Here is a 24,595-nt window from a genome sequence, read left to right on the forward strand (position 1 = left end):
CAAATGGGCAGAAATATATCTTCCACAGCAAGAATCATTTTCGTACTGCAGAAAGAACAATTTCATTCTAATGCAACACTGTGACTGTGTATTGCATATGCAAACACTCAAACTACTTTTAATTTTACAGTATTTAAGGAAGAGGACCTAAAATTACTCTGTTATTCTGTACAGCAATTAATTCAGTCATGACCTCGTGATAATTTGGGGTTCTAAGCTCATTAACATAACATTTTAATATTACCTTTAAAAATCACAAGCAAAATCTTAATTACGGCTGAGCCATCTAAGTGTGTGTTAGCACATCTTAAAATAAATGAAGACTTAACCTTGCCCAGATAGAAAGATAAATTATTACAGGGCGTGTAATAGCAAACAAAGGCTTGGAAGACCGTAATTTTGTTACTTGAAATTATAATATTAGTTTACTAACTAATTTTGAGGCACATGTGTACTGCACATGTGTAAAATCGGCTCGATGCAGCCTGCTTACATGCACACACACACGAGCTGGAATGTCCTAATTCTGATCAAAGATGTATGTAGCCGGATGTGCGGTTAATTCACTGATCAAATTTTCACAACTGAAAAACATCTTGAAAGACATAGTCCTGGTTGCCAGGAGTGCATGTAAACTGATTGTATGCTTTAGGATGCATCTTAGGACCTCTTCTGCACGCGCACGCACACAAAATAAAAAGGAAGAAAGGCAGAAAAAGATGAAAAGGCACTGCTTTGCACTTCCAGTACTCTTAAAGGGCAGAGTGAGACTGTGTGAAATACACTTAAAACACCCGCAGAAGCTAAACTCTAGTCTTACTGACATGTTCTTACAGTAAGCTTGTGTTCCATAAAAACTATATAAAAGTGTCAGGAGTGTAGATGCATAGCACATGCATGCAATGTATGACAAATCTGCCCTGTAACAATAATATACAGTAGCTCCTCAATGTCCGTGAAAGATTTTAAAATGCACTAAAAATCTATAAAAATACTCTACTGTCAAACTTCAAGACTGTCCACTGAACCAAGCAGATGTATTGAATAAACACTGTTTAATGGGGTTTAAATTTTATCGGCTATGTAAAAAATTAGAAGAATTTGAACTATCAGTTGTTTGAAGTCTTCTACCATCACATTTAAGAATCCTGCTTGCCTATAGAGCTGACTACATATAGTAAATACACATAATACATAATGGTTACTCTATTTGATCAGATATGCATTAAATAAAAATAAGCCAAACAAACTTAAAGATACTAAGATGGGCAATAATTTTACTAGTCTCAACACTGATTTAAAATACTTCTCTCTTTTTCTCCTTTACATACCTGGTTGTTATCAATTACTGATGTGTCTTCACCCTTCTTGCTGCAAAAATTCCTTTAAAAATTAGAGCACACACAGCACAACATTTGAAACCTATATACATAAAAATACTCTTTTTTTTCAGTAGCCCAGAAAATCTGAAGGTTTTTTTAGGCTGATGATATCTTCACATAGAAACACAGAACGTCTGCAGACAGTAAGAAGCCTTTAGTAAGCCTTTTTGCTGCACCATAATAATCTGATCCAGAAATTCAAGGGTACCTTAAACAACGGGCTACCTGTTCTAGCCATGCTTAGGAATGTGGCCAAATCATTTTTATTGATTTAACCTTTATAGGAATGCTACATATCCTCAGAGCAAAACATTTCTAATGCATTTATAATATGATATACCTCTGAGAAGTTATGAAAAAAAAATCTTATGACAGATAGGTTAGCCCCCTTCCACTATTACGTTTTTCTGATCTAGTGATCGATAGGCATTCGTGTTAGACTATTTTGTGAGTTTGTATGTGTTCGTATTCATAGGATAAAATCAGAAACTGTAACACTTACAGAAGACAAGACGAATATCTGACCTGTCTTTGTTTAAGAAATAAGAACTGCTGAACTGATAGCCAAGACTCTAAATACTCCTTTCATTCTAGAATTACACATCAATCATGTTACCTGCAAACATATCAAGTTAAAACTTCCAGAATTTACAGTCCTTTCTGAATAAACTGAGCAGCATGCTAGTTATGTTCAGAGAGCTTACAGAAGGTGGTTTGTGTATCTCTCCAGAATTCTTAAAGAAGCACTTCTTAAATTCCCTCTTCATCAGAAATCTATTTCGTATACATTTCAAATCAGTATTTCTTGATGTCACAATTCATATTCTATTATTTTTAAGTGCGGGTTTGAAAAAAATTGTATATTTTAGTATTTGTTGTTCTTTTGAATGTTACAAACCACACTTGAGCATTACCACGAGTCACTTGTTTTTCAGAAAGTGAACTGTTCAGAGTTGCTCATTATGGTAGACTCCTTAACAGGGCAAAGCAGACATGAAAACCGTCTGAGAAGTCAGTCAAACAAAAGTAAATATTCTCGTGTTACATATTATATTAGTTATGTGTCTTTTAAAGAAAATCAGGGGTGGTTTTTGTTTGGTGTTTTGGGTTTTTTCTTGTTTGTTTACTTGGTTAACAAGTAAATGGAGAAAACCTGGAAATGAAAATTATTCCTATTTCTAATTCTAATAAAAAATCTAGTATGTTAGCCTTCACAACTGAGAAAGCATAGCCAAGAACACTTTAGGTGGGCAATACACTGTACTGCAGATCACCTATTTTAATACAATTTCTCTCTACTTTTTCTCTGAAGACAATAATGTCTGGAGACCATATTAAGGTCTCATTCATCTCCAGAGAAATATGTAGCAACCCTACAAAGAGAAAAATACTAAAATAATTTGTTAGTGAGATAAGGGCCTATCTGCACTGTAACGTAGCCTGTGAAGTTACTACAACAAAGAAATCAGTTTAACTAGAATATATGACTTACCATAAAAAACACACCTGCAAATTGTTTTACCTTTTTTTGTTGTTGTTGTTTGTTTTGTTTTAAATAAGAACTTGGATTTTTTTTTTCCAGAAAATAAATTACTAATTTTGTCTCTTCTCACATTTTTTCCTAAAAAATATTCTGAAGGTAAATCCATACCCAAACATACAATATTCACACACAAAATATCCCTCTGACGTGAGCCTCATGTTTTGCTAAACCAGACAAATTTAAGACCTTACTGTGATACACATCAATGATTTTTATAAGGACAGCCTAGTTTTACCTTTGTTCATGTTGCATATCAGGGATCTGACCAGATGAGTGCTTGCCCTTATGCAAACCCAGTTTGCTCTGTACTACAGTAGACTGAGAGCGTTCATCAGTTGCCACGTGAAGATCAGGGACAATAATCAAAGAATAAATACCTAATAATTTCAAACAAGATCATTAAAGCATATCAGAGCATACTTGATTTCAGCTTTTATACCTGTAGAGTAAAAGGAAATGGAGCAGAAAGGAACCAAAGCAACTGACAGATCAGAAATAAATAATTTGGTTGATAAACATTTGAAAGTCTCTGTAATTAATAGGTTGGTGCTGAGTGCTGAGTCTCCCAGTTTTACAGTTATAGTAGAAAACTTCTGTTTTTGCGTTTTATTACAGTTCACCTTAAGGAAGGTAATACTGAAAAATACTGGAATGTTAAAAATGCAAGCTGTCCTCACAGACAGTGGTGATGGAAAAAGGCCTAGTTTGAATGCTTTAGCAGTAATAAAACTGCTTATAGTAGTACTCAGTTTTTGCAACATAATAGATATTAGATATGTTTGTACAAGAGGCTTTATTAGCATCGTTATCCTGGCAAACAATAACGTCTTTTGATACTACAGAAAAGCTGCTCTGTGCTGGTGGGCAAGGAAGGTCAGATGGAAAACTAACTCCATGCTCTTAACCTGTAAACTCTTTCCTGACTACTAACCTAGCAGGGGAGTCCCACAGCCTTCCCACGAACTCAGGTAGGGAGCCTTCTGCTCTGGTCTGCAGGAACAGCACACGTGCCCTTGCAGCTTCAAGAGTGCCAGCCTCCTTGGCAGCTCTCTCTCTAAGTTTGTCGACACAGGTTTGCCACAGAAAAGTTGCCTCCAGATTTCCAGCTCATAAAGGAGTCTTAACATACACACACTTACATACACACGCACACATGTATACACACTGACACATGCACGCACATAAAAAGATCCATACTTGACTACTCAAGCCTGCAAGCTATTAGAGGAGCAATTGTGATACTTTTGGAACCCTAAAATTTAATTTCAATGGGTTGAATAGGGGAATACAAAGTGAGGAGACAATGGGCTCTGGGAACATATTTTGCAAGGCTGTTTTATAGGGACTCAAAAAGGAAATTGTACAGATGAGACAGGCTATCTATCTGGCATGTGACTGGCATTATACAACAGAGAGGAGCACCAAAAATTCTTATCCCTGATGACATACGGGTTCTTAGAGTGATGGAAGTATTACAGGTCAGGCAATGCATACATTTTGACAACGTATAATTTGAGTAACTCGGCTTGTTTTCATGGCACTTCTAATAATTCTTCCTCATTTCCCATTGTTTTTTCCCCATAACTCTTCCCCATTTCTGATTGTTTTGGTTTAACGACTCTCCCCACATTTTCAAATACTAGAAATACTGTAACATTCTCATTTCACAGCCAAGAGTCAGACTCTGGCAAGCTTGTCTCTTCACAATTTACTACCCACCTCTTGTACTTCCAACCTTCTCTACCTCCGGTCTTGAAAGTAAAGAGTCCGCTTTCAAATGCCAGACAGATGTCAATGGTCCTTTCTTTCAGTAGTGTTTAGACTTAGACACTATCTTCCTATTTCGTCTTTCTTTTTCCTTATAGCATGGGGCATAACTCCTGCAAGAAGCTGATTCCAAATTTACTTGAATATATTTCGTCCATATAGCATATTCTTATTATTAGTAGTATTATATTATTCTATATTTAAAATTGTTTAAAAAGAACGTGATCACCTGAATAAAATTCTTTCAGCTGTCTTATTTGCAGACAGCAGTGTGAAATGTGTCTGATACGCATTCTACTCCTACTCCTGCTTCTGAGTCAGAGCCAACTGGCAATCCTAGGCATCATAACAACCAATTGGCATCTTTCATTTCTTTAGCAGGAACTTCAAAGATTGTTTTTTAATATACATCTGTACAGTCCCTACCATAACAAAAATACTTATCCATAGCTACAACTCCAATAGGAAAACCTAAATAAATAACAATAGCAGAAATTTTATATACAGCATCATCAGCTCAACCTCACTGAACATCTGTTTCTTTCAACCTTTACTCTAGGCTAACTTATTCTGATGAACATTTGAGAAGTCTGTCCTTAAAAATAAATAAATAACTTTTAAAGGCATACTGATGACTCATCTACAGGACTTAGTAATTTTGGTTCTTGCTGGAAAAATGCTTAGCAAATATTGTCAGCAAAATACTTCCATTTTCTTTGCATAAGCATATTTTGAACCTGAAAATAGCAATGTTAACAATTGTGCCATCACCAAATATAGCTGTTCCCTATTTTGGATAGGATACTGAAGGTATTCAACTAGAAAACTGATTTTGGCTGCAAGTAAGTATTTTTAAAAAAATTCAAAGCATTTATGATTTTTTCAAACCTCACTGACCGAGACTTGGTTGTGTCAACAACGCCACACAGGATTCTGAGAACAAAACACGATTATTCTGTTCTTTCTAGGCCAGTTTCCTAAAAGCCCAGTTCACACCATACACAAAGCACTGTCCCGCATCTGGTCCTCATACATCAATCCTTTTTGCTCAACCTGCTGCTACTCCTGGGATCCTGACCAAGTTGAAACGGTCAACCTACAAACACTTGTAGGGTACCAAGGTGGGAAGACAATCGAAATGGATTAATCAAGAACAAATAGATGTCATATTAACCCAGCTGATTAACTTGAAAGAAAAAAAAATGGCTTTGTCAATAAAGACGAAGCATCAGAATCAATGCAACTTGGCTCCAGAAAAAAATGTCAATGCTGCCAACCTATTCTCCATGGGAACTTGCAAACTCAGAATAGAATAAGTATCACACTGCGGAGGAAGTGTTGCAAACTGTAATTCATATTGATGACAAAATGTAAGATATTTTTAAGAGTCCCACAGGGAGATCCTGTGCCCGTTTTTGTTTAGGTTAATACATTCAGCATCGATGAGAGAACAGGAACAGTATTTATTGGAACACTTATTGGAATTTACTATGACATCAAGCTGGAAGGCTCTCAAATGTTTGAGGAGAAAAGGATCAGTCAGAGAAAGTCTGAAACTAGCAGTATAAAATTAATCAGACAAGAGTAAAAATGCAGAGAATCAACTGTTTATTGTAAGGTGAATAACCTCAAGAAAGGAAACATGGAAGAAAATCTGTCAATTAAGAAGGCTCACAAACTAAGCGGACAGGTGTTCAAGTCATTCTTACAGACACTATCAGGACTGACATATAGCCAGAGGATGTAGGAGATAACGAGATATACAGAATCTAAGAGCTCAATTAGAAAACCTTTTACCTGATCAAAAATAAGGAGTTAATAACAGTTTTAGAAACCATGATCTATGTGAAAAAGTTAAAGAAACATTTCAAACATGTATGTCCTTCGCATCCAACATATTTTCATATGATATCCACGGTCACTAGCACTACTAGTCCACACTAGTCCTACTTCTTCTACAGCCTTGTGCAACAAGAGGAGTCAGGTATCACAGCCATCATTGCATTAGAGGAACAGGTTAGGAACTATAAGCATAAAAAAAGTCCTGTGAAAATTGTCCAACACTCCCCTTCGCTACAGTTTGTACCAGGTGAGACAGTTTGCTGTCCTACCTCAGTGACCCAGCCCAGAGAAAGTAGTTCCCTCCCAGTCCCAAACATCTTTTATCAATGATTATTTTACTTGTTAGTCATTGAACACAGGTAAAGGCTTTTGCACATATTTAATTTTCCAGAGGAAAAGGTAGGATGGAAACTTTGCAGTGACTCAGCTACTCCTGAAAGATGTGTTTAGATGCCCACCTTTATTCTGCAGTTAGTTATTACTCCTGAATGAAAGGGGAAAGAACAACTTTCTATTTAATAAGGGTAAAAGCATTTATACTCAAGAGTATGACAGAGTATGTAAATTGGTATAAGCTCACATCCTCATTTATCTATAGGAAATCTGCATGCTCAAATTCAAGCAGAATATGACTTAAAAAAAATCACTAGGCTTGACAACATTTGAGTGAAAGATTTTATTTATAAATAGGCCTTACTTAGTGAAACACTTAAGTACACACACAACTACTTTTATGACAGTCCCAGCAAAGTTGATACTAATATCCATCTCAAAATTTCAAATCATCCCGATAACCCATGTAAAGTATATATTTAAAAAAAATAAAAATGCGTATCCATATCCTACTACAGAGTTTGATAAGTGATGCCCAACTCATTTTTGATTTGTAATTGCAACAAGGAAGTCAAACTATGAGGATAGGAATCAGCTCCACAAGATGTTTTTTCCTGTTGAGAGTGAAATTCAGATTTGTTCAAGATAACTTCAGGCAAGTCTTAAAGCATCTGAACGTTGACTCAGCAAAGAAAAAGTCATGCTAATCATAATATATGCATGCTAATCATAATATATAATAAACAGTGGATTTTTTTTCTTTTTTTTTTTTTTGGTATATTCTTAAATATTACTAAAAGGAGCTCAGACAAATTAACTGGCTGGCTCCAGCTGCTTCATACTGCTTCAGTAGCAAATAGCAGCTAAATATGCAGCAGCAAATGTGCCTTGAATAGGTAGTTAAGCTGCCATTTTTATTTTTATTTTTATTTTTTAACACTGATGGCACAAGTGGCTAGGGAACTCAGCTGACAGACTTCACTACAGAGCAGTGCTGGTTTGATTCAGATACGTTTTAGAACCCCCTCCTGGAAAAACATACCTAATCAAAACACTGTGTTTCTTTTTTTTGGTAAAGGATTATCCCCTGTTAATTTGAACAAAGCAGCAGAGTTTTCTGGAAACTGACATCTTTGCAGACAAATTTTTCAACTCAAAGACAGTCTGAAGTGTCCAAGCCCACCCACTTTGACTTACAAGTCAAGCTGAATACTTTAAGATAGAGGACCTGAGAAAGACTTGAGAGATGTGACTAATACTTAATTCAAGACTGATGACCAAAAAAAAAGGTTAAGAAGATATAAAGACAATTATACAGATCTCTCTGCCAGTAGTCTCAAAAGATAAGAAAGGAAATATATTGACGAGGTGAAAAGGAAGACTGCATCAAGTCACTCGTCATCACTTCTTTGAAAAAAATACTTGGCCTTTTCATTTGGCAAAAAGTAAAGATCACTTAACAAAAGCTGTTGTATAAATTATAAGCAAACATATCAAGAAGGCTTCATTAATCAAATTTAAATTGTAACTACTGCACTATGTGTACAATTGCAACTGCAGAGTTTTAATAGTCTTTCCTTCAATCCAAAACATCATTTCCCTCCTCCAAGTTTAAAACTCCCTGCAATAGGTTTTTCACCAGCTTTGGCTGTAGTACATAGGCTGTTTTTTAAAAGGCTCAATTGCATAAAAGATAACTATGCTTCTGTGATCAGCAGTAAAACATTCTTTAGTAGGTGAAAACAGAGATATAGGGAAAGATACAAGTCTTTCACCTACCACAAAAATAAACTCAGTGATACCTCTGTAAAGTAGCAGCAATTGTTCTTCATGCTTTCACTACCCCACATTTGAAGAAGAAAAAAAAAAAAAAAAAAAAAAAAAACACGATCAAAATAACCATAGCAATGACAGCTATCATCAGCTGGAGGGGATGCTAGTCTTTCAGAAGAGTGGATATGAATTGTTATTGGTACCAGCAACCAACACTTGTCTGTAACAGTAGATGGAAACACTTGGCATGCAGGGAAAACCATGATGCAAGCTAATAAGTAGCAAAGAATGACACAAAAAGAAAAAAATAAATCTAATTCCTGTTTTATTTCTATTCAGTCAGACAACTATCTTCACTTAAGTGTGAATGGAGGAACTAGTGTTGCCAAAAAAAAAAAGTCAGACATCCTTAGAGATATTAAATGTATTTCATAGCATCAGCTGTCGGAATAAAGAAAGCTTTATTGAAATTGCTAAGGAGAAGACAAAAGTATTAGTTAAAACTTTTTAAATGGTCTGCAGAAGTTTCTGCCTAAGGCCTCAATTTTCAATTGAGAAAATAGTGTTATGACTTGCCTGTTTCAAAAAGATCATAATGATTAATCAAATAATATCTTTCCCTCAAAAGCTACGTTGCCATATAGAGAAGTCTTTTAAGAAAGAAATGAAATGCTCAGCATAAAGTTCTTAAATACACATTTGAATAAGCAATTTTAAAGATTCAGTCGATTTCTCTAGATTAATCTAAACATTTAACAAAAATAGCTGGTGGTTTGGACTTTTGATTTTTATCTGTCTTAAGAATTCAAAGATAAATATTGCCATCCTAATCCCAGTTCCAGAAATATACATGACTTTGATTATTCAAAAGCTGCCCATTTTTCAGAAATAGTTCTGTAATTCATTAGAAAGAGAGATGAAACGCTAGTGCTTTTTTTCCATAAGCTGATCACACACATCTGGTTTAGTCTTCTGAAGCATAAAAGGACCTGACAGACACTGAGATGTCATGTCAAAGGCAGCGGTGGTCACTATAACGAGAGCAGTACGTCTGTGCAGGGGTCCTGCCTGGGCAGGTGGCGTGGAAGATCCTGCCAGTGCACACTCAAAGGCATAGTTTGTTTTAAGGCACTTCTTTCCAAAGAAGGTCTCATTCTTGAAAGTATAAGATTGGCATTTAATAGAGAAACAGAGCAGAAGGAAGCTTGCCAACTAGCTACAGAGCCTTCCAATTGAATGTCACCAGATATGCATCTAGCCTGGTTGTGCAGCATGCATTAAAGCTGGTTCAGTTTACTTGATTTTTCAGCATCCCCTACACAGGGCTACTTACTGGCCGTTTCAGTTCAGAAAGCACAAACAGACCTAGAAGCACACAGAACGATCAACATTTATAAACCTACAGTTTTTAAAAGGTAGTTTACATACAGATAGATTTAATTACACGATTTGCATTACACATTCGATTTGCATTTCAGAGTTGCACAAACTTTGATTTCCACGACTGATCTGTCTGCTATAAAAAGCAAAACTGGAATTGTCAGGGCATCAGCAGAAGCTTAGGAAGTCTAACAGCTGTAGCATTTTTCTGCATTAAACGCAAAAGACTACTCTGATCATCTTCAGAGTCCGCATTCCCTCTTAGCAAATGATACAGTGAAAAATGGTTTCACTTGCATCAAAGCTTATATTAGCAAGCAAAGTCCTGTGCAGTTCTATGGTTCTCAAAGCCATGCAGCCTTTAAAAAGACAACATGTTAGTCTTATTCAGCCCCTAATATCAGCATCATGCTATGAATAGATGTTTGCTCTTCTCTCAAGTCTGTATACACACACACAAATATGCATACATTTAAATATATATATATATTTTTGTATACTACCCAGTATACCACAGTGAAGTCCTCATTATTAAGATCGCAAATCAAAAGACAGCAATGCAGGCTGCCAAATAACTCATTATTAACTACACCTCATTACTTAACTATTAGATGAAAGGTACTTGTGGAAAAGAGATCTGCCTGTCACAAACCTGCCACCAACCAGTTAGACATTCAGTTTAAAGCTACCAAGAGCTACAAAACATTGACTTCTTTAGGTAGCTTTTTTGAGGAGCAGGAGGTTCAAGAAAATGCATTTAAACAAATCAATCTCTTCCTGCATGCTCACATTTTGATTCCCATGATATTTCCTAGATAGCTAGGCAAACAGATTAAAATTAACTTGAGGTCAACAAAATGTTGTAGATACATACATGCACACAAAGAAGCAGACAGTATTTATTTTAATAAAAATAACGCATTTTTTTAGTAAAAGAGAGGAATGGAGGGATATTTTTCCATCTTTTCCAAATAACTGATAAAGTCTCAAGGTTGGCTCAAACTTTTTAAAGCTTTTTGAAAAACGTTTTTTTTAAAAATCATAATAAATTTCAGCACTATAGCAGTAATGCAAAATACACTTCAGGTTTAAGAGTAACACAGTGTTACCAGTAACACAATGTTACCAGTATGTTTTGTCATAACTGGTCAGTGAAACAGTAATTTCCAATACTTTGTGCGTAAGTTTCCCCAAAACTACAGGCAGATAACAGAGTGTTTGGGGTCTGGGGAGAGTTTGTTAACTTTATTTATTTATTTTTCCCAGGGAAATATGCAGAATTACTTTGTTTATATTTTAAAATATAGATCTCCACTAGCTTTGCAGTCTAGCAGAAAAAGCAGCCATAGTGGCTTATTAAACCACATTGATACATACCTTCCATAAGGACTATATATTTTCTCCTCTTAACTGGGCTACTGAAAGGGACTTTCCACAAAATTAAAAATTCTTTCGTAACTTTAGATGCTGTTTAATATTAAGGTCTAGTGTTCATTTATAAGTTTTTTTCCAGAGTAGTTACACTAGCTTAGATACACTGGAAATAAAGCAGTTTTCTACTGCAGGTCACAGAAGTTAAACAAAGCAGACTATAAAATAAATACACAGTTTCCTCATATAGTTGTGGAGCAAACCGATATACAGTCTGAGTAGGTAGGCTGGACCCGATGACCTCCAAACATCCCTTCCAAACTCACCTTTTGCATGACTCCATTCTATGGTCTTATTATTTAACTGGTGCAGAATCTGTTGATAATGAGTGTGTATGTGCCCACGTGTGTGTACCATTTAAACAGAAACCCAAGTTGTATGATCGCATAAAAAAAGCATAGACCTAACCCTCAGGTTCTTGATTTCCTATGAAAAACTCAAGAGTAAAAAGCTGAACAACTACGAACTGTGAGTATGGTTGAGAGGAGAGCTACGTTATTTGTGGAACGCCAGGAACCCTTCCTAATGCTAAAGTGTTAATTTTTTTTAATAAGAGAGTATAGTTTACCATGAAATTCATTTGCCATCTCCCCACGTTTTAAAATAGCCAGATGTATTAATACTTGGCGGAACTCAACTGTATTCCTGGAAGGCTTTTATATCACTGTGTACATATCAAATGTCTGTGTTATCTTGCTGTACTTCACCAAAAGCACAAACAGGATTTAGGCATGGACTAGATATGCTGAAGGCTTTACACAAACAAAGAGCTGAACATTGAGTGATTCATAGTGAAGTATCACTATAGTTTCAAAATGGATAGTCATGCTTTATTTCAGGACCAAAAACACACTCCTTCAAGATATTTTATCCAAATGACTCTGAATCATAGTTAAAGGAGAACAACAAGCCATCTGCTAGTGATACAACACTGGTTCAAAACTTAAATGAGTGTTTAACACATTGTCCTTTCCAGGGTCACAACACAGCCTACTGAGTTTCTATAGCATTGCATCTTCATTTTCCAGGCGTAAGACTGTGTCATGGCTGTTGCCTTTTTAAGTAAGAAAAAGACCCACACATAAGCAAAGCAGAGCTTCTTCAGAAATACTCACTGAGTCTAGAAATGGAGGATGATTCAAAACCACAACTACTCAATTTTCTAAAGGTTGTACAAATCATGTTAGGGGAAAGGGGAGAAAAACAATCTGAGCTAAAAATAAGTAACAAAGAAACATTATCATTCAGACAAGGGTACATTAGGTCAGAAGCTGCTGTTTTTTAACAGCATAAAGTGCTTACAGCTTTCTGTTCGAAAACCCAAGTAGAAACACAAAGCCACCATCACCAAATGAAAAGAGCAAGTAAGTTGTCTGCTCAGCATTTTCTGTATGAAAAAAAAAAAAAAAAAAGAGCTTTAAGCATAAACTACGTGTTTGGGGCAGTGGATTATTTTAAAGCCAAAAAAGCACATCATTGCTAACATATTAAGAAACTGCCAATACTATTTTGTAGAATAAACCTAACACTTGCCATTAGACTATTCTTGTACGTGTCCTGTCTCCACCCTCCTCCCACTCCGCCGTTAGTCTTACTGACATTTCTACCATCCAATTATATCACAACTGCTAAATTATTATTTACCATTTCTAAAGCCAAGCTAAAAGAAATAGTATCAGTTATTCAGCAAATCTAGCACATTAGAAATGATAACAAACAGCAATATTTAATATGCAGTATATTATATATTATTTTTATATATTATATATAACAAAGTCAATTGGAAGAGCAAGCAGAGGGAGTCATCCAATGGAAATTAAAGGTATGATAAAGCCATTTAGAGACTTGTATTAAAAAAAAAAGTGATGATGTTAAGCTCTCACTCTTTAGCTCTTTTATTGCAAGTCCCAGAGCCAGTGTGGGATTTGAGGATAAACTAATCACCTTACAGACCAATTTAGGGAGAACGTCATAATCTAAATTACTATGTTGCAATCGCAATGACAGAGAAAAACACAAACACCTCGCTCTAACCACTAAGGGATATCTCGTAGCTCCGAAGAGGCAGTTCCATACCAGGGGTGGCAGACATCAGCATCAGACAAGCAAAAGCTGGGAAGGATTCTAGAGCCTTTGTGCCTCAGAGGGAAAAATAAAAATAAATAAATAAATAAAAACAGAAGTATTCCTCTCCAAAGCAATAGCAGACAGCTGAAGGAGCAGAAAGAGCACCTGGATGAGAATATTGTGACTCAAATACCTAAGATACAGTGCAGTCTGCAGAGGCTCCTTCTGCTCCTTCTGACTCTGCTCCCACATATTCCAATTGTGAACTTCCAATTCCTTATCTGATACAACCATAAACAATTCTGCAGAGTGCAATGACATCAGCAGAACAAAAGAAAACACACACACAATAATTACAGCATCTATCCCACTACTGTTCTGCACAGCTAAATGATGTTCTACTACAGCGCTGCGTACTGACACATACAATCTGTACTGTCAAATTAGATGCAACTAGAACAAATAAATTGTAATTACAAGTTATACAGCTGCAGTTTAAAGACTTCAGCAGTTAAGAAACGACTCACTCACCAGTTATGGTTATGGCTGTACTTAAACTAGATTTTCAGATTCATTCTGCTAGAACCAATGTATTACTTTTTTATTTATTTATTTTTTTACACTTGAGAAAACAAGTAGAAAACACTGAACTCGATTAACATACTAGCTTATGATTTAATTGGTATTCAGTTACAATACCAACTGTACGTCTTCACTTCAGAAGGACAGTTCACTTCCAAATTTAAAAGTCTTTCACTTTGCTATTAGAAGATACGTTAAAGTAACTTACCAAAATCCGAAACCAGAGAATTCCAGGAATCTCATTTTAAAAGCCTGGAATCGTGTATCTTAAAATACTTCCATACCAAACAGAAAAATCCAAACATAGGACATACTTGAGAAGTTGTATGCAACTCAGAACAAATAACTAAGTAGAACCGTGCATGTTGTAACCTTCCTTAGAGGAACTCTTCCTGTGCTTATAAAAACAGGTTTCGCAAATTAACTGCAAAACCTATATTAACATTGAACTTTCAAGAGAAAAATGCAGCGCTAGTAGAGCAGAACTACTTGGGTTTTGTGCATCTCATTATGCTAAACTTCAGCTAATTCTCTTCAGGGTAAAAACTGCTGTCCAGATTAAGCCCATTAACCTTTCCCCATATGTGTTTCATGTGTTTCTTTTGCAAACTTTCTGAGTATGAGTGCAAATTTGAAATTAGTTACGGGAAATTTCCTTCAGCAGTTTGTGAAGAGACACAGCACTGCATTTTCTCCATGTAAGAGGCTGCTTGGGCACTGGACGTTAAGAAAGATCCTTTTGCCCCTTCATAAGCAAAGACGAGATAATCAACAGAAAAAGGAGAAAGGCAAGAGATAGAGCACATTTCAGACGTGATGTTTGAGAGGTATCATTCAAGTGAATTCTGCTACTAAATGGTAAAATGTAACTTTGGTATTACTAAAGGGTCATCTAAAATAACTACACTTAAAAATGTGGTACAGAAACGTGGTACAGTTTTCCATTTTCAGCTTTTAAGTCTTTTAGCATCAGTTGTTTGAACCCTACCAGGCCTCCTCAACAAAATCGTGTTGTGCTATTGGCTGTATACAGAAGAAACTCTGCCTTTTAAAGCTTAAAAATAAACCAATCACCTCAGCAGCAGGAAGATCTGCAGCAATTCCTCTAAGGAATGTCCTTCCTCTAATCTGCCCTACCTGTGAAAGAAAAACTTAGTTCTGCTCCTAGTTTTCTATCTCGTACCACTCTTGCCTGATGTATTTGATGAGGTAGACACAAGAAGAAAAACACTGTTGGGTAAATAAGTTCCAATCACATCTGTTGCCATTCTGTCTTTAGCAAAGGGTCAAAAAAAAGTCTGCAGAGAGGGCTTTCAGCTCAGTAGGCTAAACTGGTTATTTTTGAACAATGCAATCTCAGCAAAATTCAGGGTTCAGATATGGTAAACAAGTACAGGACAGAATAGAGAAATTCTTTACAATCCCAAATTACAGTTTGGTTAACCAGAATGCTCCCAAAGCCAGGTCATTACTGCTGTTTTCTTCCACTATCATTCCAAATGAACTATCCAGAGTCAGATGATTTCGCTGATCAACTTCAAAGCAAAGAGGGATAGGCACACGAACGACTGAAGTCATAAGGTTATAGTCATAAAAGGGTTCTGTGAATACTATCATATCTCATTACAGTAAGATAAAACAAATTATTATTAATATTCAACTCAAGCACATGTTTATTGGGTGTTGCAAGCTGCATGAATCCTGCACCATTTTATTAAAAACAATCACATGGACTGTCTATTCAGCATAACTTCCTAGTCACCATAATCATTTACTTGTTTCAAATAGAATCAGGGCCCGCATGCACTCTGCATTCCAAGAAACCTAAGATATACGAAAGGCAACACTCTAAAAACTTTCTTTCTCCCGGGGAAGAACTGAACCTGGCATGAGGGGAAACCTCCTGAGGAACCTGGCATGAGGGGAATGGTAGCTCTGGTGTTTATGCTTGCTCACAAGGGCCAGTCATCTTATACATTTGGGTGTTAAACAGAAAACAAAAAAAAAAAAAAAAAAACAAACAAAAAAAAAAAAAACAACTCACAAAGTAATCAAGGCCATTATCACAAATAGAATTATAAAAAACAAAGTTTTGAAGACCAGGATAATAAATTAGATGTTTATCAAAAAACAAGTAGCAGCAGAAGCTAGAAATCAGATAGAGAATATTTTAAAAGTTTTCTTATTAATTCATAAAACAAAACACTTTAGGTAGAATATTCAAAAGGGAGTTATGTCTTGCAAACAGCATAAAATGCATATTTATTTTTATTTAATTAGCATGTAATCTTAATGAAGTATTTAATTATAATTATTCTGTATTTAATTATAATTATTCTAATACTTGGAGCTGGATAAATAAACAAAAACCTAGGTGGCAAAACACACCTGTATGCATCGTAGTCCTTTCATGTTATATACGGTATGCATTTCTTCAGCACTGAGAAACAAGTTCCTTGAACCTTCTAACTGACATGGAAATGCTACTTTAGCATACAAAAGCACTCGTTATTAACAACATTTGCATTTTTCTATTTGAAAATAAATTTAAGACCCAGTACTGGGACACACCAGTAAAATCTTCCTGGGCATTCAGTGATGAACAAATTCTAATCCAACTCAAGTCAGCAGGAGTTATCTAAATACATTAGTGGGACAAAAGATTAGTTCAGGGATCGTGTTTTTGACCTCCTATGTCAACACAGAGCATCCAGATATTGCCTGTGGTGTGGTGTAGCACAGTGTCACTACACTGAGTTTTGAGTTTTGGTTAGTTATAACAATGCAACTTTTCCACAGCAGTGCCACAGATCTACAGAGTTAGAAGTTTTTACTTTTATTTTTAACTTTTATAAAAAGCACTTAGGCAACAGTGTTTTTCCTTGCTCTGGTAACTCTGAGCTGAACCAAATATGCAAAAAAAATGTTTAAATTTACATTTTAAGCATAAAATACTGTGGTTTTTTTTTTTCATCACTGGAGTTATAGGCAGCTATATGCACCTGAAAAATAAACTATTAAAAATTGAATTAAAGTTGTTCTAAATTCAAACGTATTGCCTATCCATGGCCTTCTGTGCAGCTAACTAGCATCATCCTAAATATTTCTATAGCACGATGGTCTTCACACTATATACTGAAGCCAAAAGAACGACCAAAATAAATCTGTTCTCACATATTTGCATTTTGCCCTGCATTAAGGCCAATTTCTAACATAAACAAAGAGAAGAGTTAAACTTTACAGAAAATGTGTATCTGTATCTTCTCAAGCAAGACAATCTGCAGCCACACAGCCAGCTAATGAACAAGCCAACAGAGAGGTCTCAGTGACAGAATTCCTTGTTTAAATGCACCACGAGGTATGTTTACCCAAGAGCTAGTCCTGAAAAATAAATCCATTTGTAGTGGTATCCATAAAAATAGGCAACTTTGACTAAACAGAGTAGTGAAAGTAGGGCCTTTTCTGTTATGGAAAGTAGTTTGGTTTTGTGTGTGTTTGTTTTTTTTTGTTTGTTTGTTTTTGTTTTTAATTTTTTGTTTTTGAAGGACCACATTTTCAACATTTCACTTAAACAAAAAAAAATCTGTTATAAAGAAAACATAGAATCATGTTACAGTTGACAAAAAAAGCTGTTTTTCAGACAAAATACGTGGTTGCAAAACGCATATAAAGTAGATAGGGGGAGGGACAACTTTGAGTCTGAAAATAAAATAACACAGAATTCACAAAAACGGCATTATTTTAAACCAGCTTGCATTAACAAGGTAATACAGGCTACCACTACCAATGACACTGCATGTGGTGGCACTGAGAATGCAGCTGACACAAATACACTCTTTGATAATAAAGTATAATGAAGCATAACTAATTAGCACTATGTAATTCCAAGATTTATCATCAAGTTTGAGCCCAATTCTACAACTTTTTAGCTGATATATAAGCGCTGAAGCACACAAAACTGAACACTGGGGTCACCTACGGGATGAAGCTGTAGGATACAGTGAACTGAAACGTGTCAGATTAGTTTTTAATATATATTTGCCATTGTAAAATTCTTACGTGATTTTTAAAATTATTCTGTTGGTAACAAACTAATCTTGAACATAGCCTATTCTCCCTCTGTTTAAAGAGTTTTCAAAAAAATAGACTGAATCAATAAAAACAACTTCTGAATGGACTTCAGATTACAATAATTAGTATTTTTTATTTTTGCAAACAGTTAAAATAGCTCTGATTTCAAGGCATGTTATTGACAGAAAGAAAAAACCCTTCATCTGCAAATTGTTCTATACTAGTATTTAGAACTTCACGGTTTCTAGAAATTCTCTGTATAACCAGTGCTTATATTACAACACATGATTTCAACCGAATTACGAATTTTAGCTGCTACTGTGAAATCATCATGGTTGAGAACCTTCTGGGCAGAACTATAATTTAAGTACAACTGACCTAAGGTTAGCAGTTAGTTTGGAAACAAGTTGTATATCAGCCAAATGAAACCACCTAAAACAAACCTCAGAAAAACACATGAAACCTGCTGAAACTTTTTTTTTTTTTTTTTAATTTTTAACACCTTACTGCTATAATTCTACAGTAACATAACCAGATAACTAAATACAAATAAATAATGTGGGAGTCAAAGAAAAATCTACAGGTCACTAGCGGAGCACTAGACATTAGATTTTATTCTGAAAAACAAAGTCTTAATCGTCAATAGAAAAACCAGAACTGTTTTATTAGTGAGTGTATATATCTATATAAACATATTATGAAAAACTGATTTATGCGTTTTAAGACAAAGTTTCTGCAGTATTTTGTGATTTCATTTCAAGACCCCTGTACATTTCCTCAAATGCATCAGAAATAATATTTTTGAGACTATCATAAAAACACAGTTCCCAGAAGGATTCAGTTCATTCCCTACTGCTTCGGTTAAAAAAAATAAGCATAGCATATGTGATATACATAGCATGCATATAACCTCGTCACCTTAAAGGGGATCACTCACAAGCTTAACATTACAGGTAAATTTAAGCATTCTGGAGAATCAAAACTTTACTCAACATTTAGGTGCTGCGTGTTCCAAACTTACAAGATACCACGTTCAGACTGTGAGGCACTACTAAACACAGACTTGCAGATTTCACTGCAGGGTTATAACAGAATTGGATATTTTACATTGAAGATAGAATTTCTTTACATTTCTTCTGCCATTTAAGTCCTCGTGATCCAGCAGTCCATTTTTTAACATTAGCAACTACTAAATGCCATTCTTGCTTAGCACCCAGTGCCACTAACATGACTTATTTCTCACAAATTTATCTTTTCACATTTTTTTGTAGAGAAAGGCAGGACAAACCGAAGGTACTCTTCGTATTACTCCATATAAATTGTGTGAAATAGGTGCTCCTCCTCAACCTCACAATGAAACCATGCAGCTACCACCTCTATTTTCTTTTCTTTAAGAAAGATGTCACCTTTTCTGCACTGTAATCCTCCAGCCTTCAGTGTTTCCCAGGATCTTAGGATGACAGCATGGATTTATTATAAATTGCCTAAATGGGAGAATCTGTAACTTCCTAAATTATGTAGTTTATAAAAAATGTCAGCTTCTGTCAGAGCCTGGAAAGTTCTTTTAAAGTGGTAACTTCATTTTGCGGTGCAGGCCAAAAGAAACAGTTGTCATTTTTTTCTCCACATGGTTCATCCCTGGCACTTTATCATTTCAAGACTCCCAATTCTTTTTCCCCAAGCAAACAATTAAAAAAATGCAATTTTCAACACGCTCATTACATTCAGGGAATTTCTTCAGTTGCTACTATTTAAATGAAACTGTTTGTGTAAAGCGTTTCACGCACAGAAGAGCTGTTTGTATAGTTCTCGAAGTATAACTTCACCAGTTCTGAAGCAAAAGGAAAATGTCTATTTCTTCCATTTATATGGCCAACAATAACTTCTACATTCTGACAGGATCGTGTGTATACTGGCGGGGAGGGTAGTTTCAAATGCTTTATCAGGAAGTGCACAATTAAATAAAACGCAGGCTCCTCAGATACTGACCCAAAGAGATGCACAGCCTCCTTTGACTCCAAGCTTCCTGGCTCTTCTTTTGTTTTTAAGCCTAGTTAGAGCTATTTTCTCCACAAAGCACAACAGATGTGTTTTGCAGTGTACATGACTATTATAGATGTGAACAATAACTGAACAGGATTCTTTTGAGGGAGAAAACCTACATTTTCTATCTGAAAAGGAACGCAGTACAGCAAATCACTGGGTTTGTAACAAAGCGCTCATCTCCTTTAGAAGCTATACACAGGAAATAGTTCATTATCTCATTTACATTATAGCAAAAAATACTCTAATGTAATGTGTCCCGTGCTCCACCTACAACAGTCTAATAGTCTCTTAAGGAGATTTAAATGAAAATGAGTTACATCTTTTGCTTTTGACAGGGAACTCTTTGTAGAACCTGACTCTTTAGCATGTGACATGGAAGAAATTTACCATTTTTCTTACATAGTATCGTCATGTCCATAGCTGATCAAAACAAATAAAAATGCAAATTCATATGTAGTCTGAAGTGACCTGAGACACCTTTTAATTCCTGACTGAACTCCTTCACAACTACAAAAGAAGTAAAAACAAGGAGAGTACCTAAAGTGATAGAGCAATACTAAAGATGTCAAGTATTTCCATTGCGTCAAAAAGCCAAATATAGTTTTTAATCCAGGTAAATAATTATAACCTGTGGAGGCCTGAGATACTTTAACTTCTTTCTGGTTGAAGACAACTGTCAGGGAAAAATATTTACATATTTGTAAATATAAATACACAAATAAAGCTTTAACATTCATCCTATTCTTACATTCAGCTCTAACACCATGGAAACTGGAAGGGTGAGAGTAGAGCATTTAAGATAAAACTACCTAAAAATTGACACATATACAATTAAGTACACATTCAACTATATTACCTGAAGAAAAATAATCAAAAGGACAATAATATCGTAAATAAATAATTAAATAATCATAAAAACCATCAGGATGCACCCATAATTTGTATACAGAAAAACTTCTCTACCTTTAAAATGTAGTTACTCACCTACAGGTCAGAAGATGAACATTATGACTATTCTTACTGAAATATAGCTTACGAAAAATAAATTAAAAAGTAAAATATGAAGCAACATAGTATGACGAAGCTTTCAAATATTGAGTGTTTTCAATGACTTTGACAAAGTAAGGATCAGTAGCCCAAAATTAATTCCCTTTTAAGTCCATCCTACTTTAACTCACCCTATCTTAAACAACATCCTGAACAGTCTTCCAGAGCTCAAACTTTAGTGAAAAGAGCCAATGATTACCACTATCTTTTGAGAACGTGGATTTATGTTTTGGTACTCTGGGGCTAGCTTTCTTCATTTCGTTTTCAACTTTGACAAATGAACATAGGGAAAAATCCTTTAAGATATTTTTGCAAGATTTCATAAAGCAAAGCTCCCTTTTATGTGCAGCTGACCTCAGCAATTGGCAAATGTGCATCCTCTCCCCCTCAATAAGTAACATTCATAATCATATATCTTGAAAAATGCACAATTTAGACACGAGCCACTACAGCCTAGTTTTCTATCTGAGTTTAAATATCTTTTAGCTCTAAGCTGAAATACTTTTTAAAGTTCCTGATAAATCAGGAGCACAAATCCACATGGAAGAAGCTCATTACTTTTCCCACCCCCCATCCCAACAGTACAGTGTCTTGGATACACATAAAAAGGGGAAAAAAATGGCAAGCCACATTTTTGATGAATATGTTGCTTTCCACCAAATGAAGATTTGCAGTCAGCCCAGTGAAATAGGTTACTAGCCAAGATAAAGACTTCTCCAGAAGGAACCCTTCTGATTATGCAAGTACCTTTGAGACTGACAAAGCCCACCTGTTCATATACCATCCAAAGTTTAGAAGTAAACTACAAAATCATGCAGCATAACAGCCTGGAAGTCTCATTAAGTACAACAACAAATGTTTTTTGGCTGATAGGAAGTAAAGTTGTTACAAAGATAAGTTATTTGCAACTGTTCCATATCTTAATTTCATGTGCAATATTATGATCTCAGCAGTCTACCTTTCTATGTTAGCACAGGAAGACGTTAACACAAGAAAACTTAAATAAGCAAAAGGACAACAGGAACAGCTTTCTTTGGTGAAGGATTGAGAAACATAGGTCTTAAATTATGTCTAAAGTAACATTAAAGATACATAGAATCAGCAAGACTTTTCTCTCCATTCAGTACAGGGAGTGTTCTGTTATTTAACTAAGTCTTTGCTTTTTTATCTTTGAATGTTTTCCAAATGAGAAATAAAATCCATTCAGAAAAAAAAGTCCAGAAAAATCCATAAGTTTCATCACTAATAGCCACTCTCCCCTGCCTGTTATACACACATTCTAAGAGCTAGCTAGAAGAAGCATACAATATTACCAGGTATTTTGACTTATTACTTACATCATACTTTGCAATTCAGGTGTAAAGCTTGTCGATTTTCCTGTCCCTCTTCCAGTGCTTGAAGAGGCGACCGCTGACATCGGGCTAGCCACCGTGCTGCTCATCTGAGTAAACAAAAGAAACACAAAACTTATAAATATATTTTAAAAGAGAACATATGGAAGAACAGTAACAACTATGTATCCCTTCATAAAAGTGTACGTGCCTTAGAAATTCCAGGCCTACTTCTGTGTTTCATATAGGACTTCACAATGCCTTTCATGCAGCAATGACATGAAAGCTATTAAGAAAGCCAACTGAAAAAGCACATTTTTCATTTTAGTGACTGAACACGTAAGAGAAACTTGTAATAATTGTAGAAGAAGTTCACCTCAATGGCTGCTACGTACGTTCCACACTAGATATTCAAAAGGGAAGACAAACTATTCAGGGTGGACTTGAACATAAATGTTCTGCATGCAAAAAGATGCCCGAGACCCAACACAGACACCATAAGAGAGAGTAGATGCTTACTGTAACTTCAGGAAAAATTGGAAACGTGTGCTATTTTTAAACATATTTTCTCAGGAGCCCATTTAGAGGTACCCTAAAAGCACCGAAGAAAATTATTAGACTAAAATTACTGTTATTCTGGAATATATGATATTCATTGCCGCTAATGTCTTGCTACCCAAAACATTCTCTTCTATTCCTATGCTGTCGCAGGCAGTGGTAAATCAGTCTGTGCTGCTTCCACTGAGACCAAGAGGAATAAAACAGAGTATTAGAAAAAGCCAGGTAAAATTTGATGAGCACTATTATCACAAGTTCCTTTCTGAAACACACCTAACACTACAAGTTAGTAGTGCTAAACCATTCCCCTAAACACCACGTCCAGACATCGTTTGAATTCCTCCAGGGATGGGGACTCTGCCACTTCTGTGAGCAGCTCGTTCCAATGCCTGACCACCTTCTCCATGGATAAATACTTCCTGATATCCAATCTAAGCCTCCCCAGCACAATCTGAGGTCATTTCCTCGCATCCTATCACTTGTCTCCTAAGAGACCAACACTCTCCTTGCTGCAGCCTCCATTCAGGTAGTTGCAGAGAGCAATAAGGTCTCCCCTCTTCTCCAGACTAAACAACCCCAGTTCCCTCAACCTCTCTTCATCAGCAGGACTACAAAACCAGCCTTAAGTCTTTAAAACAGAAATGCACTGTAAAAGGAAAGGGTGGTACCTGCACATCTTCATGATACCTCCAGAACTAGAGGTATAACTTTATGTGAAATATTTTATAGCTTTGCCATGCATATTTCTTATAAAGAAAAAAAAAAAAAAAAAAAAAAAAACAATTCAGGGACAGTTCTCCTCTTATTCTACGAAGTAAATCTAACACACATACATTTTCCTTTTTAATAAAATGTTGAGTGCCTTTAACCAAATTCATTTTAAAATATATCTTAAATTACTACAAGTTTGGGAAATCGAAGCTTATTTATGGAAAATTCCATAGCCATAGAATAGGGAGTTTCATTTTTCCCCTTCAAGGTTTTTTTTTTTTTTTTTTAAACACAGAACTGCACACACTAAGCAATAATTCTCACAAACAGAACACATTTCCACTATTTTTTTTACCTCTTCTAACCAGTTTGCTGCACACTAGTATCATCTCAGTTGTACTGATCATTCCCTGTACTATTAGTAGTAGCACTGATAATGAAAAGCAGATGTTAACTTGTTTTGCCATAAGATTTTACCTTTTCTCACTTTAAACGTTAAAGTTAAGATGGATTTCTTTTTCTAAAAATATAACCTAGAACGGTTATATTAAATGCCATTAAAAACATTGTGATCAATCACAAATATTAGGCTCTGATTTACAAAAACTTTAACACTACATAAGGAGTGCAAGACACATTCAAAAAGGAACAACAAAACTAGGATTTTCATAGGCTGAGGGTATAATAGCTTATGGATGGACAACAAATATAATAAGAAGTTTATGCATTTA

General features: G+C 35.5%; 1 protein-coding gene across 4 annotated transcripts in view; it reads right to left on the reverse strand.

The window, feature by feature from the left end:
• SUPT3H (SPT3 homolog, SAGA and STAGA complex component) overlaps positions 1-24,595 on the reverse strand; it is a 277,708-nt gene that overhangs the window by 243,895 nt on the left and 9,218 nt on the right. For 2 of the 4 annotated variants that reach the window (XM_082758111.1, XM_082758110.1), the window contains exon 2: positions 22,602-22,705. In XM_082758111.1, the coding sequence (XP_082614237.1) occupies positions 22,602-22,705 (104 nt within the window). Of the gene's footprint in view, positions 1-12,753; positions 12,839-13,711; positions 13,732-22,601; positions 22,706-24,595 lie in introns of those variants that run through there. The other 2 variants (XM_082758112.1, XM_082758113.1) reach the window with 2 other exon arrangements.

The sequence above is a fragment of the Aythya marila genome (genome assembly GCF_965140915.1).
Source record: "Aythya marila genome assembly, chromosome: 3".
NCBI classification, from domain to species: Eukaryota; Metazoa; Chordata; class Aves; order Anseriformes; family Anatidae; genus Aythya; species Aythya marila.